This window comes from Lithobates pipiens, unplaced genomic scaffold (genome assembly GCF_037356315.1).
Source record: "Lithobates pipiens isolate NorthernLeopardFrog02 unplaced genomic scaffold, aLitPip1_a1.2 Scaffold_27, whole genome shotgun sequence".
Classification (NCBI taxonomy): Eukaryota; Metazoa; Chordata; class Amphibia; order Anura; family Ranidae; genus Lithobates; species Lithobates pipiens.
This window is the reverse complement of record NW_027507788.1, coordinates 7,270,026-7,292,997: the sequence shown is the minus strand read 5'-3', so window position 1 is coordinate 7,292,997 and position 22,972 is coordinate 7,270,026. Positions and strand designations below refer to the sequence as shown.

Here is a 22,972-nt window from a genome sequence, read left to right as displayed (position 1 = left end):
ATTAAAGAGGAGTGTATACTTACCTCTCCCGTGCTTCCTGAAGACTGGTGGGAAACTAAGGGCAGCTTCACACAGCCCCGCTGTGCTTTTGCCCAAATCGCTGCTAACCCGTGAGTTTTGCTGTCATTTCCCATAGACTTCTAAGAGGTCCTGCGTTTTTCCGGAAAGCGCACCAAGACTCCTACATTGCTGCATCTTCGATGTGCTTTTTGAAGCTGCACCAAAACAACGGGACATCATAGAAGTCTATGGGAAAGTACAGCTAACCTGCAGGGGGCAGTGTGAAGCCGGTCAGATAAGCTTTTGGGAAGGTTGATCCTCCTGGGTCCCCTACGACTCTCACTGGTTCCTCCTACTGACCTCCACTTCACCTACTGTACCCTGTAATGAGTAGGGATCAGAGGGAAGAACCAGTGACTGCTTCGGAGTAGACCCAAGCGATCGACACTAGTAAAACATGTGCACTGCCAAAAAAAAAAAAATTATTCATTTTTTGGGTCATTCGTTATGACAGAAATTCATTATGTTAAATAAATTCGGAAATAAAGAAATTAAAAATAAAATAAAAATCTGAAAATTGGAAAAGAACTAAAATCAGAAAATGTGAAAATCCAAAATAATAACTATTAAATTATAAGTAATGGGATTTCCTTTCAAATTTGTCTGTTAGTGAAGATAACGAATACAAATTTATCTGAAATTCCGAGATTCATACATTCGGAAATTCCGAGATTCAAACATTCAGAAATTCAAAAATTAGAAGATTCGAAAATCCAAAAACAAAAATGAAAGTCACAGAATTAGAAAACCTTAAAATTCTCAAATAACCAACTAATAACTATTAATTTTTCCTTTCAAATTTGGCTGTTGGTGAACGTAACGAATACGATTTTTTCCGAAGTTATGAATTATCCAAAATAATGAATTCTGCATCTAAATGAATGAAACATAACAAATTAATAAAAAGTTTTTTGTTTGTTTTTTTTGTTACGTTCCATTTGTTTAGATGCAGATACAAAAATTTGTATTCATTACGTTCACCAACAGCCAAATTTGAAAGGAAAAATTAATAGTTATTAGTTGGTTATTATTTCATATTTTCGAGTTTTCGAATTTTGGGATTTTCATTCTTGTTTTTGGATTTTCGAATCTTCTGATTTTTGAATTTCCAAATTAGATTTTCGAATCTTCTGATCTCTGAATTTCCCCATTTCGGAATCTCGGAACTCCCAATTTTCGGAACTCCGAAATAGTTTTTTGAATTTCAGTATTTTTGAATCGCCAAATTTTTGAATTTCAGTATTTTTGAATCTCCAAATTTTTGAATTATTTGTTTAAACTGGCTTTCGTTAATTTGAATATTTCCGAATTAACTACAGTAATTTGTCGAATTTTGTTAAACTAATTTGTAACAAAACTAATTTCACATGTCTAATTGACACTCCTGGTAATGTCCATTTCCCACCAGATTTCAGGGAACCATAACTTTTTGGGTTGAGTTAAGTGAAGGCAGAGAGGTAAGTCGTCTTTTAGGCTCCCTTCACACGGGCGACATCCAGTTTTGCTCAGCAGGGGATCTGCCCACTGATCCCCTGCTGAGCTGAGTGGTTGGATGACGGGTCCAGCCCCACTCTGTTCTATAGGCAGCCCGATGTAAATGAACCGGCTGCCCGTTTACACTTGGCTGCCCTCCGATCCAATCAGATGGAGGGAAACTGATCCCCCTCCATCTGTTTTCATCAGATCGGAGGTAGCCAGGTCCATCTACATCTGACTGCCTACAGAGGAGAATGGAAGGTCCAATTGAGTCTAGCTGAAAAACAGACCCGATCGGACCACTCACCTCTCCTTCCAAGCAAATCCCATTCACACCAATAGCGGAAACACGCATTTCAATTTTTTTGTGTAAAACATGTGGCGTGCAAATGAATCGGCTACCCTATGCAGGACAAATGCCCCAAAGTATCTCAAGAACCTTCTTGGTCCTGGCAAAACACGTCTCTGCTAATCGTGATTGGGGTTTAATTCATAATTGGGTTTCATTCGCATCTGGGCATTTCAGAATGCCAAAAACACGCGTGCCGCCGTAAGTCTGGGAAAAAGCGCATCCTTCATGTTGCCATTTAGGCTGAATTTGCATCTGCAAATTTCCAGACGCAAAACACGGCGCGTGTTAGACATGTGCTGCAAACGCACGTCGTGCTTGCATTGCCACAGCACTGGAGTGCCACAGAACCCAGGAAGTGAAAGGATTTAGGTCACACTAGCTAGTGTTGTTGGCCAAAACCAAAAACCTATAACATCAGAGTCGCAAGAAAATCGCATGACTGAGGGGGGGAAGGAAACTGGCAGAAAAACCTGCATTGGAACGCATTAAACTTATCAAAAACGCAGCAGAACGCATGCATCCAAATCAAAAAAGTGTGGTGTGAACCACCAGCCCTATTTAAAGCTCAACTCCAGTTCAAGTTTTATTTCATTTTGGATAGAATGGGGAAGGGTTCCAATCTCTGTCAGGCTGTGGAGATGTAGATGTTGAGTTTTACAATTTTCCTTACATCTTTTTTTTTTTCCCCATGGTTGCAGGTATTGCGGTGGTCTCCTGCCTGCCTTTGGTAATTGGCAAGCAGTTATTCGTTGTGGTGGCCCAGTTATTTGGTGGCACTTACGTCTACCGCCGAGACCCCTCTCCTGGAAGCCCGACGACATTTCGTCCTTTCCAGCACTTTACAGACATCCGCAAGCCCAACGACGTTGAGAGCTTCACGTCCACCGAAGGGGACCTCTACTTCATCATCGCAGACAGTGCCAAGTCTGGCGCCAGCACCCTTTACAGATGGAACGGTGTGGGCTTCTACCCACAGCAGCAGCTGCCTCGTTGGTACCGTGACACGGACGCTGAACCCCTAATGCTCTCGGGCTCCCCACATCTGATCATGAGTAGCGGCTCACAGAGGCCTCTAGTATATCGCTTTGAGAACAAGCGCTTGGAACGCCTCACCGATATTCCGGAAGCCTGGGATGTCTACGCCGTCAAACACTTCACCGATGCTGAGGACGGGGTGTTTGCTTGCCTGGTGAGATACATGGGAGACTCTTCTTTGGTTAGGTGGGATGGCTCCATGTTTAAACAGTTGCAGCAGCTGCCGTCCCGAGGTTCCCATGTCTTCCAACCTCTTCTCCTCGGTCTACATTGGCACGCTCTGCTGGGAAATGACTACGGCTACGCCTGGATATACCAACTTGAAAAATGGAAACACTGGGAAGTTGAGGAGACCAATGACAAGGAAGGATCTTCAGGGCCTTTGGTGCCCATGCAGGAATTCAAAGTGTTGGAAGCCAGAGCTTTAACCACAGTGCGTGTGCGGGGGAGGGAGTTTATTTTTGTGGCAAGCTTCGGAGGGGACACTGTGGTTTATGAGTACATAGAGAAAGACAATTCAATGTGAGCTTGTCTGGACAAATGAGCTAAACAAGATAGAAAAGCTAAGGCCTCAAACTGGAAATAAAAGCCACCACACAACCACTATTATGAAAACCAAAGGCACTGTTTTTAACTGAAACAGATTTATTTTTCATTTTCAATATAAACGACACCGAAAACAACCTCATTTTCTAAAGAATAACAATTTTCTTCACTTCATTACAGTAAACTCAAATCTTAAGACTCAAAATCAAGGCATGCAAAGGGGTCAGGAGGAAATCACCCAAACACAAGTTCAGGGACTTTGATGGTGGGTGGGAGGACCTTACCCAGCCATAACCTTAAGGACTGTGATAAGGTTTGGGTAATGTCTTTCTGACCCCATTGCAGCCCTTAAGGTTATGGCTGGGCAAGGACCTCCTTACCCTATAAACTTCGAGTAGTTAGGAGAAACTTACCCAACCATAATCCTCAAGGACTATGACTGGGGGCCAGGAAGACCTTACCCAGTCATAACCTTAAGGTTTGTAATAGGGGTCAGGAGGCACTTACCCAACCATAACCTCAAGGACTGTGCTGGGAATCAGGAGGACCTTACCCAGCCATAACCTCAAGGATTGTGGTAAGCTTATGGTTGGGTAACGTCTTCTTGACCCTATTTCAGTCCTTAAGGTTATGGCTGGGCAAGGTCCTCCTGATTCCCAGCACAGTCCTTGAGGTTATGGTTGGGTAAGTGCCTCCTGACTCTGGAGTGTGATCGGGGGTCAAAAAGACCTTCCCCAGCCATAACCTTAAGGTGTGCAATAGGGTCGGGGGGAATTTACCAAACCATACCCTTGAGGACTGTAATGGTGATCAGGAGGACCTCACCCAATCATATCCTCAAGGACTGTGATGAGGGTGGGGTCAAGATGACCTTACCCTGCCATAACCTTAAGGATTGTGGTAAGGTTATGGTTGGGTAAGGTCTTTCTGACCCCATTGCCGTCCTTAAGGTTACAGCTAAGTGAGGTCTTCCTGATCCTTATGGATGGTTATGGTGTCAGGAGGACGTTACCCAACCATAACCTCGAGGACTGTGATTGGGGGTCAGGAAGACCTTTTGCAGCTGTAACCTTAAGGTTTACAACAGGAAACCTATTCAGGAAGAATTTACCCAACCATAACCTCAATGAATATAATGGTGGTCAGGAGCACCTTCCCCAATCATATCCTCAAGGGCTGTGATCGGGGGATCAGGAAAACCTTACCACAATTCTTAAGGTTATGATTGGGTACGTTTATGGTTGGGTAACGTCTTACTGACCCAATTTCAGTCCTTAAGGTTATGGCTGAGCGAGGGCCTCCTGAGTCCTGACCTTATGGACTGTGATGGGGGTTAAGAGGACCTTACCCAGCCATAACCTTAAGGATTGCGATCTTGCTCAACCAGAAAGTAAAAAAAAAAAAAAAGCCTTTGGTAATGAAAAGTGACTGGTTACTAGAACTAATATTAAAAACATAACCACAAAGAATGGACACTTTGTATCTTTACAATTGTTTTGTACCTTTCATATATTGAATAATGTTGCAATCTTTTCAGATAACAGATACATTCTGACTGATATTAAAATCTAAAGCCACAAAAATCTATTAAAACCGCATTCATAGAGCTGGTATGAAGGTGCTATTATTATATTGTATTAATAATATTAAACCTCCTTCAACATGGGTCTCAACTTGGACCAAACCCTAAAACTATACAGATACATTTGTGTAAATAAAGTATCAACTTTTAGATTCATTTGTGTCCGGAATCATAATGGTGTTCTAGCTAAAAAGTCCCATATACAAAGTCTGGATGGTTGGCAAGTGTATGTAGCCTAGGACATCTCTAACACCTGTCCCATCCCACCCATTGTTACTTGTGTCCTTGTTGAAGATTTTTCCTCATTTCCTGTCTGGTGCAACCATTGTCAGCAGGGCAGAAAGTGAGGGGAAAACTTCTCTAACAGAGCCTAGAGCAGGGTTTCTCAACCAGGGTTCCTCAAGAGGTTACTAGGGGTTCCCTGAGCAAGGAGCAATTTCTGCCTCTCAGTTAAGTTCCCATCGATACCATTGATCTTTTACGCTATCTATAAACGGAGTAGGTCTTTCCAATGACCTCAAGTGTGAGGAACATTCTTCCCACTGACCATCACACCAATGTATCTTAAGTTGGTCATTTTTAGCAGAGGTTCCCTGAGACCAGAAAGTTATTTCAACTTCAAGGGTTCCTCTGTGTTGAAAAGGTTGAGAAAGGATGGCCTGGAGTAACAATAGATACCCGATGGGTGTTCTACTCCTCCTCCTCCATGCCATTCAAACTCCAGGAAATCTCAAGACTACCCTTGTGGTGGAGCTCTCACTCACCCTTGCCAGGGTTAATTGCTCATTTTTGTCTAGAGCTGTGATGGCAAACCTTGGCACCCCAGATGTTTTCGGTCTACATTTCCCATGATGCTCATGCACTCTGCATTGTAGTTGAGCATCATGGGAAATGTAGTTCCAAAACTTCTGGGGGAGCCAAGGTTTGACCATCACTGGTCTAGGGGAACATGAAGGCTCCATGCACACCTGTGTGACTTGTCATGTGACTTTGGACATCAAAGTCACATGACCAGTCTCAGCCAGTGGTAACGATTTTTTTTTTGGGGGGGGCGGCAAACAGTTTCTATGCATGGATCTATCCATTGCATATAGGGGGGCGACTTGGAGAGAGGGGGCGGTGCCCTAATTGGACAGGCGCCACTAGTCTCAGCCCATCCTTCAAATCTGTGCAACTTAGACGGCTTTCACACCGAGCCACCCCGGGCGTCGGTGGAAAAGTGGCGCTATTTTTAGTGCCGCTTTTACCGTCGTTTTAGCTGCGCTATTTGGCCGCTAGCAGGGCGGTTTTAATCCCTCGATAGCGGCCGAAAAGGGGTTAAATACACTGGCAAAACGCTGCCGGTATTGCAACGCTGCCCCATTGATTTCAGTGGGGAGCAGAGGTGGGTTCACCGCTCCAAAGAAGCTGCTGGCAGGACTTTTTGTGATGCCAGCGCACCGCTCCAGTGTGAAAGCCCTTGGGCTTTCACACTGGAGAGAAAGGAGCCGCTTTTTTTCAGGCGCTATAGCGCCTGAAAAACGCTGGCAGTGTGAAAGGGGTCTTAAAGTCACAGCAACTTTAAAAAAAAAAAAAAAGTGCCTGCACTACATTAGTGTGACTTTGGAGCAACTTTAATCTGACTTTATTTCTTTACTTCTCTGGATCAAAGTCGCATCAAAAGTCGCACTGGAAATCATGCGGCTTTAGAGATGCGTTGATGTTAATGGAGCCTAAAATGCAGTTTTAAGTACCTTGTCCCTTTGCTCCTGTGGTCTCTCCCTCTCCATTGCAACTGGTCCCCCTGCACCCGCTTCTCAACTGTATTCCCCTGTTAGGTATCTGAGATTGCCTTGTAGATTTCTTACTAGAATGAGAAAAGCATATATATCTACATATCCAATACTGAATCAAAACGGCTGCAATATAAAAGTAAATCCAATCACTAAAATCTCATACACAAGTTTTTTGTTTTGTTTTGTTTTTTGTCGCTTCAAAAGTCATTTTCAATATTTCTTTTTAATCAGCAGATTTCATCAAACTATTCCCTGGTGATCCTGCCATGAAGGTCCTTGTTCAGGCACATCCTGTTATATAGGGTGACGTCACCCCTATCTACCAATCTGTGTGATCACATGCACCCCCTGGTGGTGACTACAAGAAGCTGCACTATCGCACCTTGCTCGGGTGTGACCCACCATTGAGACTATCATGGAAACCAGCCAACAGCAATCAGGTTCAGCTGGGGGGGGGGGGGCAGAGAGAGAGACAGGAAGTGGCTAAAAGGCTGCAGGTGATCAGCAGCACTAGGATTGGGGGATTATTAATGAATAAAAACATGACCATCCTTTTGGATACATGAAGCGTTGGCAAAATAAATGTCATACAGTTTACATCTACTTTAGGTATCAATGTTACTCGAAATTTTGCTTTCAGTTTTAAAATAAAAAATCCAAATGTTTTGAATGAACCAAAAATAATTTCACAACTAATATTACAAAAGGAGGTCATGGCGGCTTTACAGATACATTTAAAGTTTTTATATATATATTATATATATATATATATATATATATATATAGTGGGCTTGCGGTTTTATCATCGGGAAAATCTACAGTGAAAAAAAATAATAAAAAGCCCCAATTTTACAAATTTCCAAATTGAATAACTGGAGAATGTTGCCACCTTGTGGACACTTTAGAGTAGTGCACATAGTCACGATTGTACACTCTACTATATACATGTACTCCTCAATGACCAGGTTTCCTTCCAACGACCCGTTCGTTAAACAAATTGGTTGTTAAACGAGGAGTCACAAGTAATCGATATTTTAAGCATTCCTAACTACTGTATTGTGACAAAAAGGTCTAAAAACGCAGAACTCCAGCTCAATAACGTTGTTTTAATTTGCATAAGTACAGAACACAAACGAAAATTCTGTACTGTACAATGATGTATAGCGTTTCGTTCGGGTGGGGAGAGCTGATCGGAAAATGAGGAGTATCTGTATTCAAAATCCACACGACATGGCTGAACCATTGGCAGACATCCCATTCCAAAACCTATGGCCATTAATATGGATTCCACCTCGCCCATGAACATTAATATGGAGCCCCCTTACCCAATGGACTTCAATTTTGAGTAGCCAACCCAATGGACACCAATATAGAGGCTCCTTCGTGAAAATGAATATGGAGTTGCTCCCCCCCCCCCCCCAACTTTACAATGGACAGAAGTGTGGATTTGCTGTCCCTTTCCCATGGTCATTATTATGGAGCTCCCATGGACTTTACTCCCTCCTCCATGGACATTAATATGTAGTTGCCCTGTACATGGTTAAGTACAATCTACTACAGCCTTTCCCAACTTTTTCCAACACAGAGGAACCCTTGAAATAACTTTCCAGTCTTAGGGAACCCCTGCTAAAAATGACTAAGTCTACAACTCATGATACATTAGTGTGATGGTCAGTGGGGTAAGCATGCCCCTTAACACTTGTGTAGAGAAGAATTACCCCCTTACAGATAGCTAAAAAGGTCAGTGGGATCTTATCTGAGATGCGGAAGTTCTCATTTCTCAAGGAACCCCTAACAACCTCTGGAGGAACCCTAGGGTTCCACGAAACCCTGGTTGAAAAACCCTGATCCACTATATCCATAATTGACACGATGTGGCCAAACATCTGTGGCAATCCCATTCCAAAACTATTACCATTAATATGGATTTCACCACACCCTTGAACATTAATATGGAATGCCCCCCCCCCCCCCATGGACAGTTATAGAGGCTCCCTCATGAACATTAATATGGATCTCCCCCACCATTGCATTTAATATGGAGCCCCCTCCATTGACATAGAGGCTCCCTCTATGAACAATAATAGTTCCCCTCTGCTCATGGAGCCAACTTCCAATAACCATAAATGTGGATTTGCTGCCTCTTTCCCCCAGACATTATTATGGAGCCATAGACTTGCCAAATTCCACTTGTCCTGCCCCCCAAAATCACAGTCATTAATATGTACTTGCTCTTTCCATGGCAATATACAATCTACTATATCCAAAACTTGTACAACGTGGCCAAACATCTGTGGCCATCCCATTCCAAAACTATGACCATTAATATGGATTTCACCACACCCTTGAACATTAATATGGAATGCCCCCCCCGCCATGGACAGTTATAGAGGCTCCCTCATGAACATTAATATGGAATGTCCCTCCCCCCCCCCCCCCAAGGCTCCCTTATGAACATTAATAGTTCCTCTCTGCTCTTGGACATTAACATGGAGCCAACCTCCAATCCCCATGGACATTAATGTGGCTCTGCTGTCCTTTTCCTCCACCTGCGCCCCCCCCCCCCCCAGCCATTATTATGGAGCCATAGACTTAAATCTAGAGTTCCATTTGTCCCTTTGTCCCCCCCCCAAAACTACAGTCATTAATATGGTTTTAGAAATGCCCTATTTGAATGAATAGGGAATGCTGCCAGCTTGTGGATATTTTAGAGTAGTGCGCAAAGTCACATCCACTCGAATGTACTGCGCATCTAACCCAATGAAAAGCTTGCCTCAAGATATCAACTTGTGTTTTCCTATTCAGTTTTATAGTTATTTTTAATTTTTTCTAGAACACTGGAACCCGACACAATAATTTGGCTAGTACAGTCAAATAGCAATAGATACATACAACAAATAGATCTACCAATAATTATGCATCAGTCCCCCGTTTTCCATGAATTTATATCTGCAATCTTAATAACTCTACATCCGGGGGGTTCTGTGATTGGATAGTTCAGGAAGGTCCTCATGTTATGAAATTTTGGTAACTCTGAAGGAGATTGTAATGAGAGTATGGGGAGCTTTAACCAAAACCGGTCATAAGAGAAACAGGGGCTCCCGGTGATCACCACCTCCACTGAAAATCCCCATTTTTTTTATGAGGTTGAATCTCAAAACCGGAACAAAGGTAGATAAGGGGGGGGGGGGTGGGGCTAATTTTCTTGATATACACACTTAAAGCCCAATGGCTAAACATGACAGCCAGGCAAATAGGCTATGGGCAGGATCAGCAGGCTTCCCCGTATGACGAGTCAAGTCTTTCATCAAGCAGAGGTAACTCCTGGAAACCTGTCTTGATGTGGACTTTACGCAGTTGCTTGCATAGCAGATGCCAACTGTTGTCACCCTATAAAAGGAAGGTCCTAAACAAGGTCCTTCATGGCAGGATCACCAGGGATTATTCTGGAATCTGCAGACTTTGAAAGATTGTAAATTGACTTTTGAAACGGCTTCAACATGTTTACGGGTCTGCCGCCATCTTATATCTGCTGTCTATGGGATGCTCACACAGAGGCACCATTCCGGTTGACTGTCCGCTCCCCGGTCACAACAAGGAAATCTTGTGTATTTCCCACTGGAAGCCATGGAGTCCTCCAGAGCCCGTAAAACCAGCAGAGAACACGATAGCAGAAACGTACTTCTTGTGAACTTCTTAAATCTGCGCGTCCGCATTCGACTCAGCCAAACGGATTTATCCATTGAGCGCCATTGGTGTGCCATTCACCGGGCCGGAATACGGAGAAGAGTCTTACAAGAATGTTCAGTGGGGTCTTCGTGCCTTGGTTAGATGTGTCCCAATAAGGAGGTCCTAGCAAATCTTTCCTTCCACTGCGACCTAAAAAGTGTAAAGAAAAAAAAATAAGTGATTGGGTGAGATAAAAGGGATAAAGGAAATATATATATATATATATATATATATACATATACACACAAATACTGTACATATGCTGTAAATACACACTTCCAATTCATTTATAGCCAAAATATACCCAGTATGGCCAAACGTCCATGGACAACTAACCATCACACCTATACAAGCTTGTTGGAAATCCAATTCCAAAACCATGGACGTTAATATGGAGTCCACCACCAAATGAACCTTATGATCCAACATGGTCATTATTATGGACCCCTCAATTAATATCAAGTCCCCCCAATGGCCACTAATATGGAACAAACCCCTCCATGGACATTAATATAGAGTTGCCGCCGCCCCCCCCCCCTCCCCATAGCCATTATTATGGAGCCTCACCCATGGACTTTTATATGGAGTTGGCCTCTATTTGGGCCATTATTATGGGGCTCCCCACTAGACATTAATACGGAGGTTCTCCTTATGGACATAAAAATAGAGCTGCCCTCCTTCCCATGGTAATCAACATGGCACCATCCGAATGGACAATAATATTGAGTTGCGAATCCCCCCCCGCCCTCCATGGCCACTAATATGGAGCCCCTCCATTGACATTAGTATAGAGGTGCCCCACCTTCCCATAGCCATTATTATAGAGCCCCTCCATGGACATCAATATAGAGTTGCCCCCCTTTCCATTGCCACTATTATGGAACTTTTATATGCAGTTGGCCTCCCCATGGGCCATTAATATGGGGCTTCCCAATAGACATTAATATGGAGGACCTCCTCATGGAAATTAATATAGAGTTGCCCGCCGTCCCATAGCTGTTATTACGGAGCCCCACCCATAGACTTTTATATGGAGTTGGCCTCTCTTTGGGCCGTTAATACGGGGCTCCCCAATTGACATTAATATGGAGGTCCTCCTCATGGACATTAATATAGTTTCCCCCCTTCCCATGGTCAGTAATATGGAGCCCTCCCAATGGAAAATAATATTGAGTTGCCCACCCCCCCCCATAGCCATTATTATGGAGCCTCACCCATTGACTTTTATATCGAGAGTTTGCCTCTCTTTGGGCCGTTATTATGGGTCTCCCCAATAGACATTAATATGGAGGTCCTCCTCATTGACATAAAAATAGAGTTGCCCTTCCTCCCATGGTCATCCACATGTCGTCATCCGAATAGACGATAATATAGAGTTGCCGCCCTCCATGGCCACTAATATGGAGCCCCTCCATTGACATTAGTATAGAGGTGCCCCACCTTCCCATAGCCATTATTATAGAGCCCCCCATGGACCAATCTAGAGTTGAACCCCCCATGAGACATTAATGGAGCCCCCCCAATAGTCATTAATATAGAGCCCCCTCATGAACATTAGTAACAAGTTGGCCCTCCACCCCATGGCCACTAATATAGAGCCCCCTATGAACTTTACTATTGAGTTGCCCTCCCCGTGGGCCATTAACATGCAGGCCCTCCTCATGGTCATTAATATAGAGTTGCCCCCCTTCCCATGGTCATCAATATGGAGCCCAATAATATCAAGTGGCCTATGGCCACTAATATGGAGCCCCTCCATGGACATCAATATAGAGGTGCCCCCCCTTTCCCATAGCCATTATTATGGAGCACCCATGGACTAATATGCAATTGCCCCCATGGTCACTAATCAAGAGCCCCCCCATGAACTTTAATATTGAGTTTCCCTCCCCATGGGCCATTAACATACCTCGCAACGGTCCCTGGTTTAGAGGGACTGTCCCTGGTTTAGAACAAGTCCCTCTAATTTGCTCTGATCTATATAGTTGTGGATCCATGGATATTAATATAGAGTGCCTCCCCCTTCCCATCGCCCTTTTTATGTAGCACCCCATGGATTTTAATATTAATGGCCCATGGGGAGGGCAACTTCATATGAAGTTTCACGCCATGGTCATTAATATGGAGCTGCATGCCCTCCTCCCTTCCCCTTGGCCATCAATATAAACCCCCCCCTTTTCCCCTTCTCCCGTCAGGGACATTAATATAGGGTTACCCCCCCCCCCCCCTCATCATGGACATTAATATGGAGTTGACTCACTTTGTGGCTAACAACCTCCACTCTTATGGGAGGGCTTTACACAAGACTTTGTAGAGTGTCTGTAGAAATGTATGCCCATTTGGGAGGTCAGGTATTGATGAGAGGACCTGCCTCACAGTTCACAGTTGGCGTTCTGATTCATCTCAAAAGTGTTCAGTACGGATGAGGTCAGGGCTCAGTACAGGACACTCGAGTTCCTCCACACCAAACTGGTCACACCATGTCTTAAGGGGGCTTGCTTTGTACACAGGGGGCAATCATGGTGGAACAGAAAAGGGTGTTCAGTAGGGTTGAGGTCCAAAGATGTTCAGTGGGGTTGAGGTTGAGGCTCTGTGCAGGACACTGGAGTTCCTCCACCCCAAACTGGCCAAACCATGTCTTTATGGAGCTGGCTTTGTACAAAGGGGCACAGTCGTTGCTGGAACAGAAAATGGGGTTGAATTCCAGAGGGGTTCAGTAGGAATGAGGTCAGGGCTCAGTACAGGACACTGGAGTTCCTCCACACCAAACTGGTCATACCATGTCTTTATGGTGCTGACTTTGTACACAGGGACAGTCATGGTGGAACAGAAAAGGGCGTTCAGTAGGGTTGAGGTCCAAAGCTGTTCAGTAGGGTTGTGGTCAGGGCTCTGTGCAGGACACTGAAGTTCCTCCACACCAAACTGGTCACACCATGTCTTAAGGGGGCTTGCTTTGTACACAGGGGGCAATCATGGTGGAACAGAAAAGGATGTTCAGTAGGGTTGAGGTTGGGTCTCTGTGCAGGACACTGGAGTTCCTCCACTCCAAACTGGTCCCACCATGTCTTTATGGAGCTGGCTTTGTACAAAGGGGCACAGTCATGCTGGAACAGAAAATGGGGTTGAGGTCCAGAGGGGTTCAGTAGAGATAAATGTCCTGTACTGAGCCCTGACCTTATCTCTACTGAACCCCTCTGGACCTCAACCCCATTTTCTGTTCCAGCATGACTGTGCCCCTTTGTACAAAGCCAGCTCCATAAAGACATGGTTTGGCCAGTTTGGAGTGGAGGAACTCGAATGTCCTGAACTGAGCCCTGACCTTGAGTTCCTCCACACCAAGCTGGTCACACCATGTCTTTATGGAGCTGGCTTTGTACAAAGGGGCACAGTCATGCTGGAACAGAAAATGGGGTTGAGGTCCAGAGGGGTTCAGTAGGGATAAGGTCAGGGCTCAGTACAGGACATTTGAGTTCCTCCACACCAAGCTGGTCACACCATGTCTTTATGGGGCTGGCTTTGTACACAGGGGGCAGTCATGGTGGATCAAAAAAGGGTGTTTAGTAGGGCTGAGGTCCAAAGATGTTGAGTAGGGTTGAGGTCGGGGCTCTGTGAAGGACACAGGAGTGCCTCCACACCAAACTGGTCAAACCATGTCTTTATGGAGCTGGCTTTGTACAAAGGGGCACAGTCATGGTGGAAAAGAAAAGGGTCTTCACCAAACTGTTACGACTATTTAAGACCCTTTTCTGTTCCACCACTTTCTCAGTAAAGGGGACCATTAATACGACATGGTCTACAATGTCGTATTAATAGTACCCTTCACTGGGCACATCTGAACGCCATAATTTGGAGGGAAGGGGGGTTCACATACTTTTGGTGATATAGTGCTTTGTGATAGTCAGCCAAACAAGTCTCAATAGCCAGTTTGAGGAAATGAGTAGAAGAACAAAGGACAATCTACCTCTGCTGATGCGCTTTTCTTCCTCTTCCAAATGTTGAGATCAGCTGAAAAGATGGAGGAAACAGGTTAGCGTATAATCCTCGTAGGGTGCAATTGGTTGGAACTTTCTAATGTTATCGGTATCACGCAATGCTTTGGTCATATGCAATTCCTTGCTGTACATTGTACTGTGTAGCTGACACCATGCAGATCCCATCTGTCGGCAATCATTCCCCGCCATTCATTCAGTCAAACACCAAACTACAGAGCAGCAACGGGGGTTCGGATAAACTAAAATCAGCAAATACCACATTATGGCCACTAGATGGTGCAGAGGAGCTTGCATGTTCCCTATGATAGTCAGCACCATCTAGTGGCCATAATGCAGTATTTCACACATTCACAGATTCAACCTACAGAGAAAATAAACCTGAGACCATTCCATTTTTGTCCCATTCTCAAAAGAACAAGCTTACATGCAGTTTTGATAGATGAACAGCAAAGCAATTTGTTTTAAACATCCTCCCTTCAATAAAATAAAAAGCACAAAAGAAACCCAATTATTTTGCTCACATAGGGAAGATAATCTGTGCATTAAATAGTGCATTATGGCCACAGGAGGACATAGGAAATAGGTAAACTCCTCATTGCCATCTAGTGGCTATAATGGGGTATTTTCTACATTCACATATTCGATCTGTAAAGAATGTAGCCTGAGTACATTCGATTTTGGCCCATTCGCACAAAAAACGGACATGCAGTTTTAATAAGCCCCCTTCAATAAAACCTGTTCACACTAAAGAAACGCAATCATTTCGCTCCCATAAAAGGGAGGACAATTTGTGTGCAACAAGAAAATACTGGATTACAGCAACTAAATGGAACTGACTATCATAGAACTCCTCATATGCTCCTCAGCGCCATCTAGTGCCCATAATGCAGTATTTTCCCAGAACAAAATCATTTTGCACCCTTAAGGTAGGATAAACTGCTTGCGTGGAAAATACCACCTTATGGCCACTAGATGGAACTAACTATCATAGAAAAAAAGTTTGCTCCTCAGCACCATCTAGTGGCCATAATGCAGTATATACCCCATTTATACATTTGATCTGCAGAGAATATAGCCTGAGCACATTTTTTTTTTTTCATTCACACAGAGTGAATGCACATGCTGAGCAGCATACTAAATTTCCATATGATGGTCAGCACCATCTAGTGGCCATAATGCAGTATATACCCCATTTATACATTTGATCTGCAGAGAATATAGCCTGAGCACATTTTTTTTTTCATTCACACAGAGTGAATGCACATGCTGAGCAGCATACTAAATTTCCATATGATGGTCAGCAATCTAGTGGCCATAATGCAGTATTTTCCCCATTCACACATTAGATGTGTAGGGAACATAGCCCAAGAACATTTGATTCCCCCCCCCCCCCCCCCCCCATTCCCAAAGAACAGGTTTACATGCACTTTTCATGGATGAGGAAACCCAATAATTTTGCTCTCATAGGAAAAATAATCTGCTTGTGCAGAAAAAAATACCACTTTATGGCCACTAGATGGCATTGACGTAGGAAATAAGTAAGCTCCTCATTGCCATCTAGTGGCCATAATGCGGCATTTTCCCCCATTCTCACATTTGATCTGCAGAGAACAAAGCCCAAGAACATTCCATTTTTTTCCCATTGCCAAAGAACAGTTTTACATGCAGTTTTGATGGATAAGGAAACCCAATCATGTTGCTCTCATAGGGAAAATAATCTGCATGTTCAGAAAATACCCCCTTATGGCCACTAGATGGCATTGACGTAGGAAATAAGCAAGCTCCTCTTTGCCATCTAGTGGCCATAATGCGGTATTTTCTGCATTCGCACATTCAAATTGCAGATACAATAGACCAAAAAAAAAAAAAAAACATTTTTTTTCTACATTTGCACAGAACAAATTTACATGCATTTGATGGATGAACATCTATGCAATTTTTTTTTTCTCAAAAATACACCCCTTTTAATCAAAATGGTTAGCACTAAAGAACAAAATCATTTCGCACCCTTAACATAGGATAAACTGTGTGCATGGAAAATACCCCCTTATGACCACTAGATGGCATTGGCGTAGGAAATAAGTATGCTCCTCATTGCCATCTAGTGGCCATAATGCGGTATTTTCTGCATTCACACATTTGATCTGCAGAGAACATAGCCCAAGAACATTCCATTTTTTTTTTTCCCATTGCCAAAGAACAGGTTTACATGCAGTTTTGATGGAGGGAACCCAATCATTTTGCGGTCATTGGAAAAATAATCTGCTTGTGTAGAAAATACCACCTTATGGCCACTAGATGGCATTGACGTAGGAAATAAGTAAGCTCCTCATTGCCATCTAGTGGTCATAATGCGGTATTTTCTGCGTTCGCACATTCGAATTGCAGATATAATAGACCAAAAAAAACCAAACACATTTTTTCTAAATTTGCACAGAACACATTTACATGCATTTGATGGATGAACATCTATGCAATTTTTTTTTTCTCAAAAATACACCCCTTTTAATCAAAATGGTTAGCACTAAAGAACAAAATCATTTCGCACCCTTACGGTAGGATAAACTGTGTGCGTGGAAAATACAGCCTTATGGCCACTAGATGGAACTAATTATCATAGAAAAAAAAAAAAGTTTGCTCCTCAGGACCATCTAGTGGCCATAATGCAGTATTTTCCCAATTTACACATTTGATCTGCAGAGAATATAGTCTGAGCACATTTTTTTTTCTTTTTCCCATTGCCAAAGAACAGGTTTACATGCAGTTTTAATGGATGAGGAAACCCAATAATTTTGCTCTCATAGGGAAAATAATCTGCATGTGCAGAAAATACCGCCTTATGGCCACTAGATGGCATTGACGTAGGAAAGAAGTAAGCTCCTCATTGCCATCTAGTGGCCATAATGCAGTATTTTCCCCATTTACACATTTGATCTGCAGAGAATATAGCCTGAGCACATTTTAATTTTTTTTCCATTCACACAGAGTGAATGTACATGCTGAGCAGCATACTAAATTTTCATATGATGGTCAGCACCATCTAGTGGCCATAATGCAGTATTTTCCCCATTCACACATTTGATCTGCAGAGAATATAGCATAAGAACATTCAATTTTGTTTCCCATTCCCAAAGAACAGGTTTACCTGCAGTTTTGATAGATGAGGAAACCCAATCCTTTTGCACTCAGGAAAAATAATCTGCTTGTGCAGAAAAAAAAACGCCTTATGGCCACTAGATGGCAATGAGGAGCTTACTTATTTCCTACGTCAATGCCATCTAGTGGCCATAATGCAGTGTTTTCTGTATTTTTTTTACCGCATTATGGCCATCTAGTGGCCATAATGCAGTATTACTAGATTTCGCACATTCGAATTGTAGATAATACAGACGAAAAGCTATTTATTTTTCTACATTTGCATAGAACAAATGTACATGCAGTTTTTATGGATGTGATTAAAAAAAAAAAATAAATAAATAAATAAATAAATAAATAAATAAATACAACCCTTTCAACAAAAATGGTTATCACTAAAGAACAAAATCATTTTGCACCCTTAAGGTAGGATAAACTGTGCGCCAGAAAATACTCTATTGTGGCCACTAGATGGCACTGACTCTCATAAGAAAAAGTAAGCTCCTCACTGCCATCTAGTGGCCATAATGCAGTATTTTCCACATTTCACTCAGTGCAAGAAATATAGCTTGAGAACATTTCATTTTTTTATTTTCACATCTTTATATGAATTTACATGCATTTTCAATGGAGGAACAGCCATGCAATTTTTTTCATAAACACACCTCAAAGTGGAGGTAAAACCAAATAATAAAACTCCTCTCTTTTTTGCTTCATTTTATCTGTTAAATATACAAATAAAAAACATCTATGGGCTGGTAAAGTGCAATAAATTACTTTTGTTATTGGGTTTAGATACACTTTAATCCTTTTAAAGAAAAAAAAAAAAAAAAAAAAACGTAAAATTTGCTTACTCAGAAGAACTATAATTCCTGTAGTCAGCATCACTCCTGAAAACACTAAACCTCCAATGCGGAGAGATTTGTAATCTGAGGAGAGAAGAAAAACACACACAGATGCCTCTGGTGATACATTCTGAAGAAAAGACTCGACCAGCCAACGTCATAAAGGACTGGATTTACTTGTTCAGAAAGTTAGGACTATTATGGCACCAATGTATTGTGTTGCTATGGCTACTAATGGGCTGCACAAAGTCCTGACCTCAACATGATGGAACACCTTTGGGATAAATTAGAGTGGAGACTGCCAGCCAGGCCTTCTCGTCCAACATCAGTGCCTGACCTCACAAATGCACATTCTGGAAGAATGGTCAAACATTCCCATAGACACATCTCCTAAACCTTGTGGACGGCCTTCCCAGAAGAGTTGAAGCTGTTATAGCTGCAAAGGGCGGAGCCAACTCAATATTGAACCCTACGGACTAAGACTGGGATGCCATTAAAGTTCAAGTGTGTGTAAAGGCAGGCGTCCCAATACTTTTGGTAATATAATATGTGTGTGTTGCGCCACTGAAGACGACCCGCTTCTGTGGGGCTGTATATACAGGTATGCATACACATCAGGAAGGGGTTAAAGGGTAATATAGTGTATGTAACCCCATGAAAGTGGACCTTCTTTCAAAGGGGCTGTATATATGTGTATCTGTGTTTGTGCGAGCTGGGGGGGGAAAAACAAAAAATCTAACAGATTCCCCAATCCGCACTATACATCACAAATGGACAGATCTGCCGGGTGGGCCGGATGCAGCCCCTGTTCGACTGACAATTTTCTGCCTGGCCCCTTAGATCTCTCAATTGAAAGATATTGGGTAGGAAGGAAGAAGACGCGATGGGACCGCCCACAAAGTGGATTTCAGCTGGTCCATTCAGTACACCTCAGTGGAAGACTTAATGCCGTACTCACCATAGTGAAATGGATCCGATTCTGCAGCACATCCTGTGAGGGGAAGCAGATGGGAGTGTTAAAAATATATATATATATATATATATATATATATAAATAAAAAAAGAATAATAATAATAATAATTATATATATATATATATATATATATATATATATATATATATATATATATATATATATATATATATATATATATATCCAATAGAAATCAAGAGACAAATTTTCATAAAATTACCCCGGATCGGATTGGGGCTTTAAAAAAAATCTGCAAAATGAAAAAGCTGATACAATCTTGAAGTACAACCAATAAAAACCATCGCCTCCCATGCAAAGGAACATACATTTAAGGGCTCTGAAATAAGCTCAGACTTAATTGGATGGTGTAAAGAAAAAAAAAAAAAATCAAAAAAAAACACCCCATGTAACAGATATATGGACTGCCCATGCCCAGTAGTGAAAGGTGGCACTAGGGGGCGCTGTGGACCCCTGGGACAGGAGGGCCTTTTACATTCCATCTCAGGGATGACCCAACTCTTCAGGATAACAATCCATTCTACTCACCTGTTATAATCACACTGAGAATCAGAAGAATGCAATGGAAAACCTGAGAGAGAGGAGGCAAATAAAGCTGGTTATGTTTTTATATACAAAAAATAGATTTATCAGATGCAAAGCAAGTCAGAGGGGTCATGGGACAGATTTACAATAGGAGAGAGAGAGAGAGAGAGAGAGAGAGAGAGAACGAGAGAGAACGAGAGAGAACGAGAGAGAACGAGAGAGAACGAGAGAGAACGAGAGAGAACGAGAGAGAGAACGAGAGAACGAGAGAGAACGAGAGAGAGAACGAGAGAACGAGAGAAAAAGAGAGAGAAAAAGAGAGAGAACAAGAGAGAGAGAGAACGAGAGAGAGAGAGAACGAGAGAAAAAGAGAAAAAGAGAGAGAACGAGAGAGAGAGAGAACGAGAGAAAAAGAGAGAGAAAAAGAGAGAGAACGAGAGAGAGAGAGAACGAGAGAGAGCGAGAGAAAAAGAGAGAGCACGAGAGAGAGCACGAGAGAGAGAACGAGAGAGAGAACGAGAGAGAGAGAGAACGAGAGAGAGAGAGAACGAGAGAACGAGAGAAAAAGAGAAAAAGAGAGAGAGAACGAGAGAGAACGAGAGAGAACGAGAGAGAGAACGAGAGAACGAGAGAGAGAACGAGAGAACGAGAGAGAGAACGAGAGAACGAGAGAGAGAACGAGAGAACGAGAGAGAACGAGAGAACGAGAGAGAGAACGAGAGAACGAGAACGAGAGAGAGAGAGAGAACGAGAGAGAGAGAGAGAGAGAGAACGAGAGAGAGAGAGAGAGAACGAGAGAGAGAGAGAGAGAACGAGAGAGAGAGAGAGAGAACGAGAGAGAGAGAACGAGAGAACGAGAGAGAGAACGAGAGAACGAGAGAGAGAACGAGAGAACGAGAGAGAGAACGAGAGAGAGAGAGAGAGAACGAGAGAGAGAGAGAGAGAACGAGAGAGAGAGAGAGAGAACGAGAGAGAGAGAGAGAGAACGAGAGAGAGAGAGAGAGAACGAGAGAGAGAGAGAGAGAACGAGAGAGAGAGAGAGAGAACGAGAGAGAGAACGAGAGAGAGAACGAGAGAGAGAACGAGAGAGAGAACGAGAGAGAGAACGAGAGAGAGAACGAGAGAGAGAGAGCACGAGAGAGAGAGAGAACGAGAGAACGAGAGAAAAAGAGAAAAAGAGAGAGAGAACGAGAGAGAACGAGAGAGAACGAGAGAGAGAACGAGAGAGAACGAGAGAGAGAACGAGAGAGAACGAGAGAGAGAACGAGAGAGAACGAGAGAACGAGAGAGAGAACGAGAGAACGAGAGAGAGAACGAGAGAGAGAACGAGAGAGAGAACGAGAGAGAGAACGAGAGAACGAGAGAGAGAACGAGAGAGAGAACGAGAGAACGAGAGAGAGAACGAGAGAACGAGAGAGAGAACGAGAGAGAGAACGAGAGAACGAGAGAACGAGAGAGAGAGAGAACGAGAGAGAGAACGAGAGAACGAGAGAGAGAACGAGAGAGAGAGAGAGAACGAGAGAGAGAGAGAACGAGAGAGAGAGAGAACGAGAGAGAGAGAGAACGAGAGAGAGAGAGAACGAGAGAGAGAGAACGAGAGAAAGAACGAGAGAGAACGAGAGAGAGAGAACGAGAGAGAGAGAACGAGAGAAAGAACGAGAGAGAACGAGAGAGAGAACAAGAAGAGAGCGGAGAGGAAAAGAGGGGAGGGAGAGAGAGAGAGAGAGAAAATATAAATAAGAAAAAAAAAAAAAAAAAAAAAGGAGAGGGAAGAAGGGAATGAGATCAATAGATACATATATAGATCTGATATTCTATAGAATACAGAAATCCATGTACCTTGCAGAACATCGCGACCTCTCAGGGCATCTCATGTACAGATCACACTGGAAGCACCAACACCACTCCGGCGTACAGCAGCGATACTTATACGTTTCTATGGACATTATTTACTGCAAACACACTCAGGACAAAACAGGATAAAGCGAGACAGGAGAAGAGTTTACAATACAGACCGGTGAGAGGATCAGACAATGGGCGCTCAGTATATAGACTGTCACTGTTTTGCCAGAGGGGACAGAAGATCTCCTGGAGGATACATAGTAACAACAACAACGGCAGCTCTGAACTCCAGGATTTTTACTCGGCTTGTTCTGTCCTTCGCCTGATCGGACTTATTGGACCTCAATGTTACTTGGGGCGATGCTTGGATGAGGCTTGTTATTATATACATATTCAGTATTACCACCCCATGTGCCACACTGCAGCCCCTGGAGGACATCAGAGTCACAGTACTGGCAATGCCCACACCAGGACCCAGGGGGTACAAAACAGAAAAGAGCATAAAGCTCACAGAATAGGAAAAAAAAAAAACTCTGGGAGAAGATTTCCTAAGATTTAGTGGGAACAGTAGGGACTATTGCGGTATCAGATAATATTCAAAAAATAAGAATTAGAATTTAAAATTCAATAACGTTTTATTATAAATAACTACACAAAGGTAGTAAAGAAGAAACATATGAACATAGGTCAAGACAAACAAAGAAATAATCCATTAGGACAGTGTTGTACAAAAGGTGGTTGAAAAACCCCCAATAAAAAGTTATTTTTTTCTTTACATAAATGTAGAGTAGACGTATGGTTCAGGACCCAGGGGGGGTAATAAAGGTTCACAATTTTACTATCAACACAGTGGCTAAATGCCGATAGGAGATCGAAGACAAGAGGTGGAGTTTCACTAATTATCAGCCTTGTACACCCCCCCCACAATATCAGTAGTGATATAAATTTCAAGTAATGTTATTTACACATTATCCCAATATTCTCAGCGGGGTTACTAATAAAAGTACTTTTCTATTTTTTGCAAGCTTGGTTTTCCGTCTGCTTTAAATATAGTAATTAGTAAAATATCCACCAGGGGGAGCTGTC

The 22,972-nt window shown here is 42.8% G+C and overlaps 3 protein-coding genes across 5 annotated transcripts in view; 2 read left to right on the top strand and 1 right to left on the bottom strand.

Moving 5' to 3' along the window:
• Positions 1–5,207, top strand: part of LOC143933463 (leucine-rich glioma-inactivated protein 1-like) — a 40,521-nt gene extending 35,314 nt beyond the window's left edge. For both annotated transcript variants that reach the window (XM_077456366.1, XM_077456365.1), the window contains one exon: positions 2,587–5,207. In XM_077456366.1, coding sequence (XP_077312492.1) covers positions 2,587–3,449 — 863 coding nt within the window. In that variant the 3' untranslated portion in view covers positions 3,450–5,207. The remainder of the gene's footprint in view (positions 1–2,586) is intronic.
• LOC143933464 (phospholemman-like) overlaps positions 1–22,129 on the bottom strand; it is a 104,852-nt gene extending 82,723 nt beyond the window's left edge. Inside the window, exons 1-6 of one of the 2 annotated variants that reach the window (XM_077456368.1) lie at positions 21,884–22,129; positions 20,048–20,090; positions 19,486–19,518; positions 18,537–18,611; positions 14,517–14,560; positions 9,414–10,705 (exon numbers count right to left, since the gene is read on the bottom strand). In XM_077456368.1, coding sequence (XP_077312494.1) covers positions 10,679–10,705; positions 14,517–14,560; positions 18,537–18,611; positions 19,486–19,518; positions 20,048–20,090; positions 21,884–21,895 — 234 coding nt within the window. In that variant the 5' untranslated portion in view covers positions 21,896–22,129 and the 3' untranslated portion in view covers positions 9,414–10,678. Of the gene's footprint in view, positions 1–9,413; positions 10,706–14,516; positions 14,561–18,536; positions 18,612–19,485; positions 19,519–20,047; positions 20,091–21,883 lie in introns of those variants that run through there. The other variant, XM_077456369.1, reaches the window with a different exon arrangement.
• On the top strand, positions 20,558–21,601 carry LOC143933069 (uncharacterized; the record flags this gene model as incomplete). The annotated part of the gene is made up of 1 exon (XM_077456026.1): positions 20,558–21,601. A coding segment is annotated over one exon (1,044 nt), but the record flags the coding sequence as incomplete, so codon positions are not given.
• Positions 22,130–22,972: the final 843 nt, after the last annotated feature.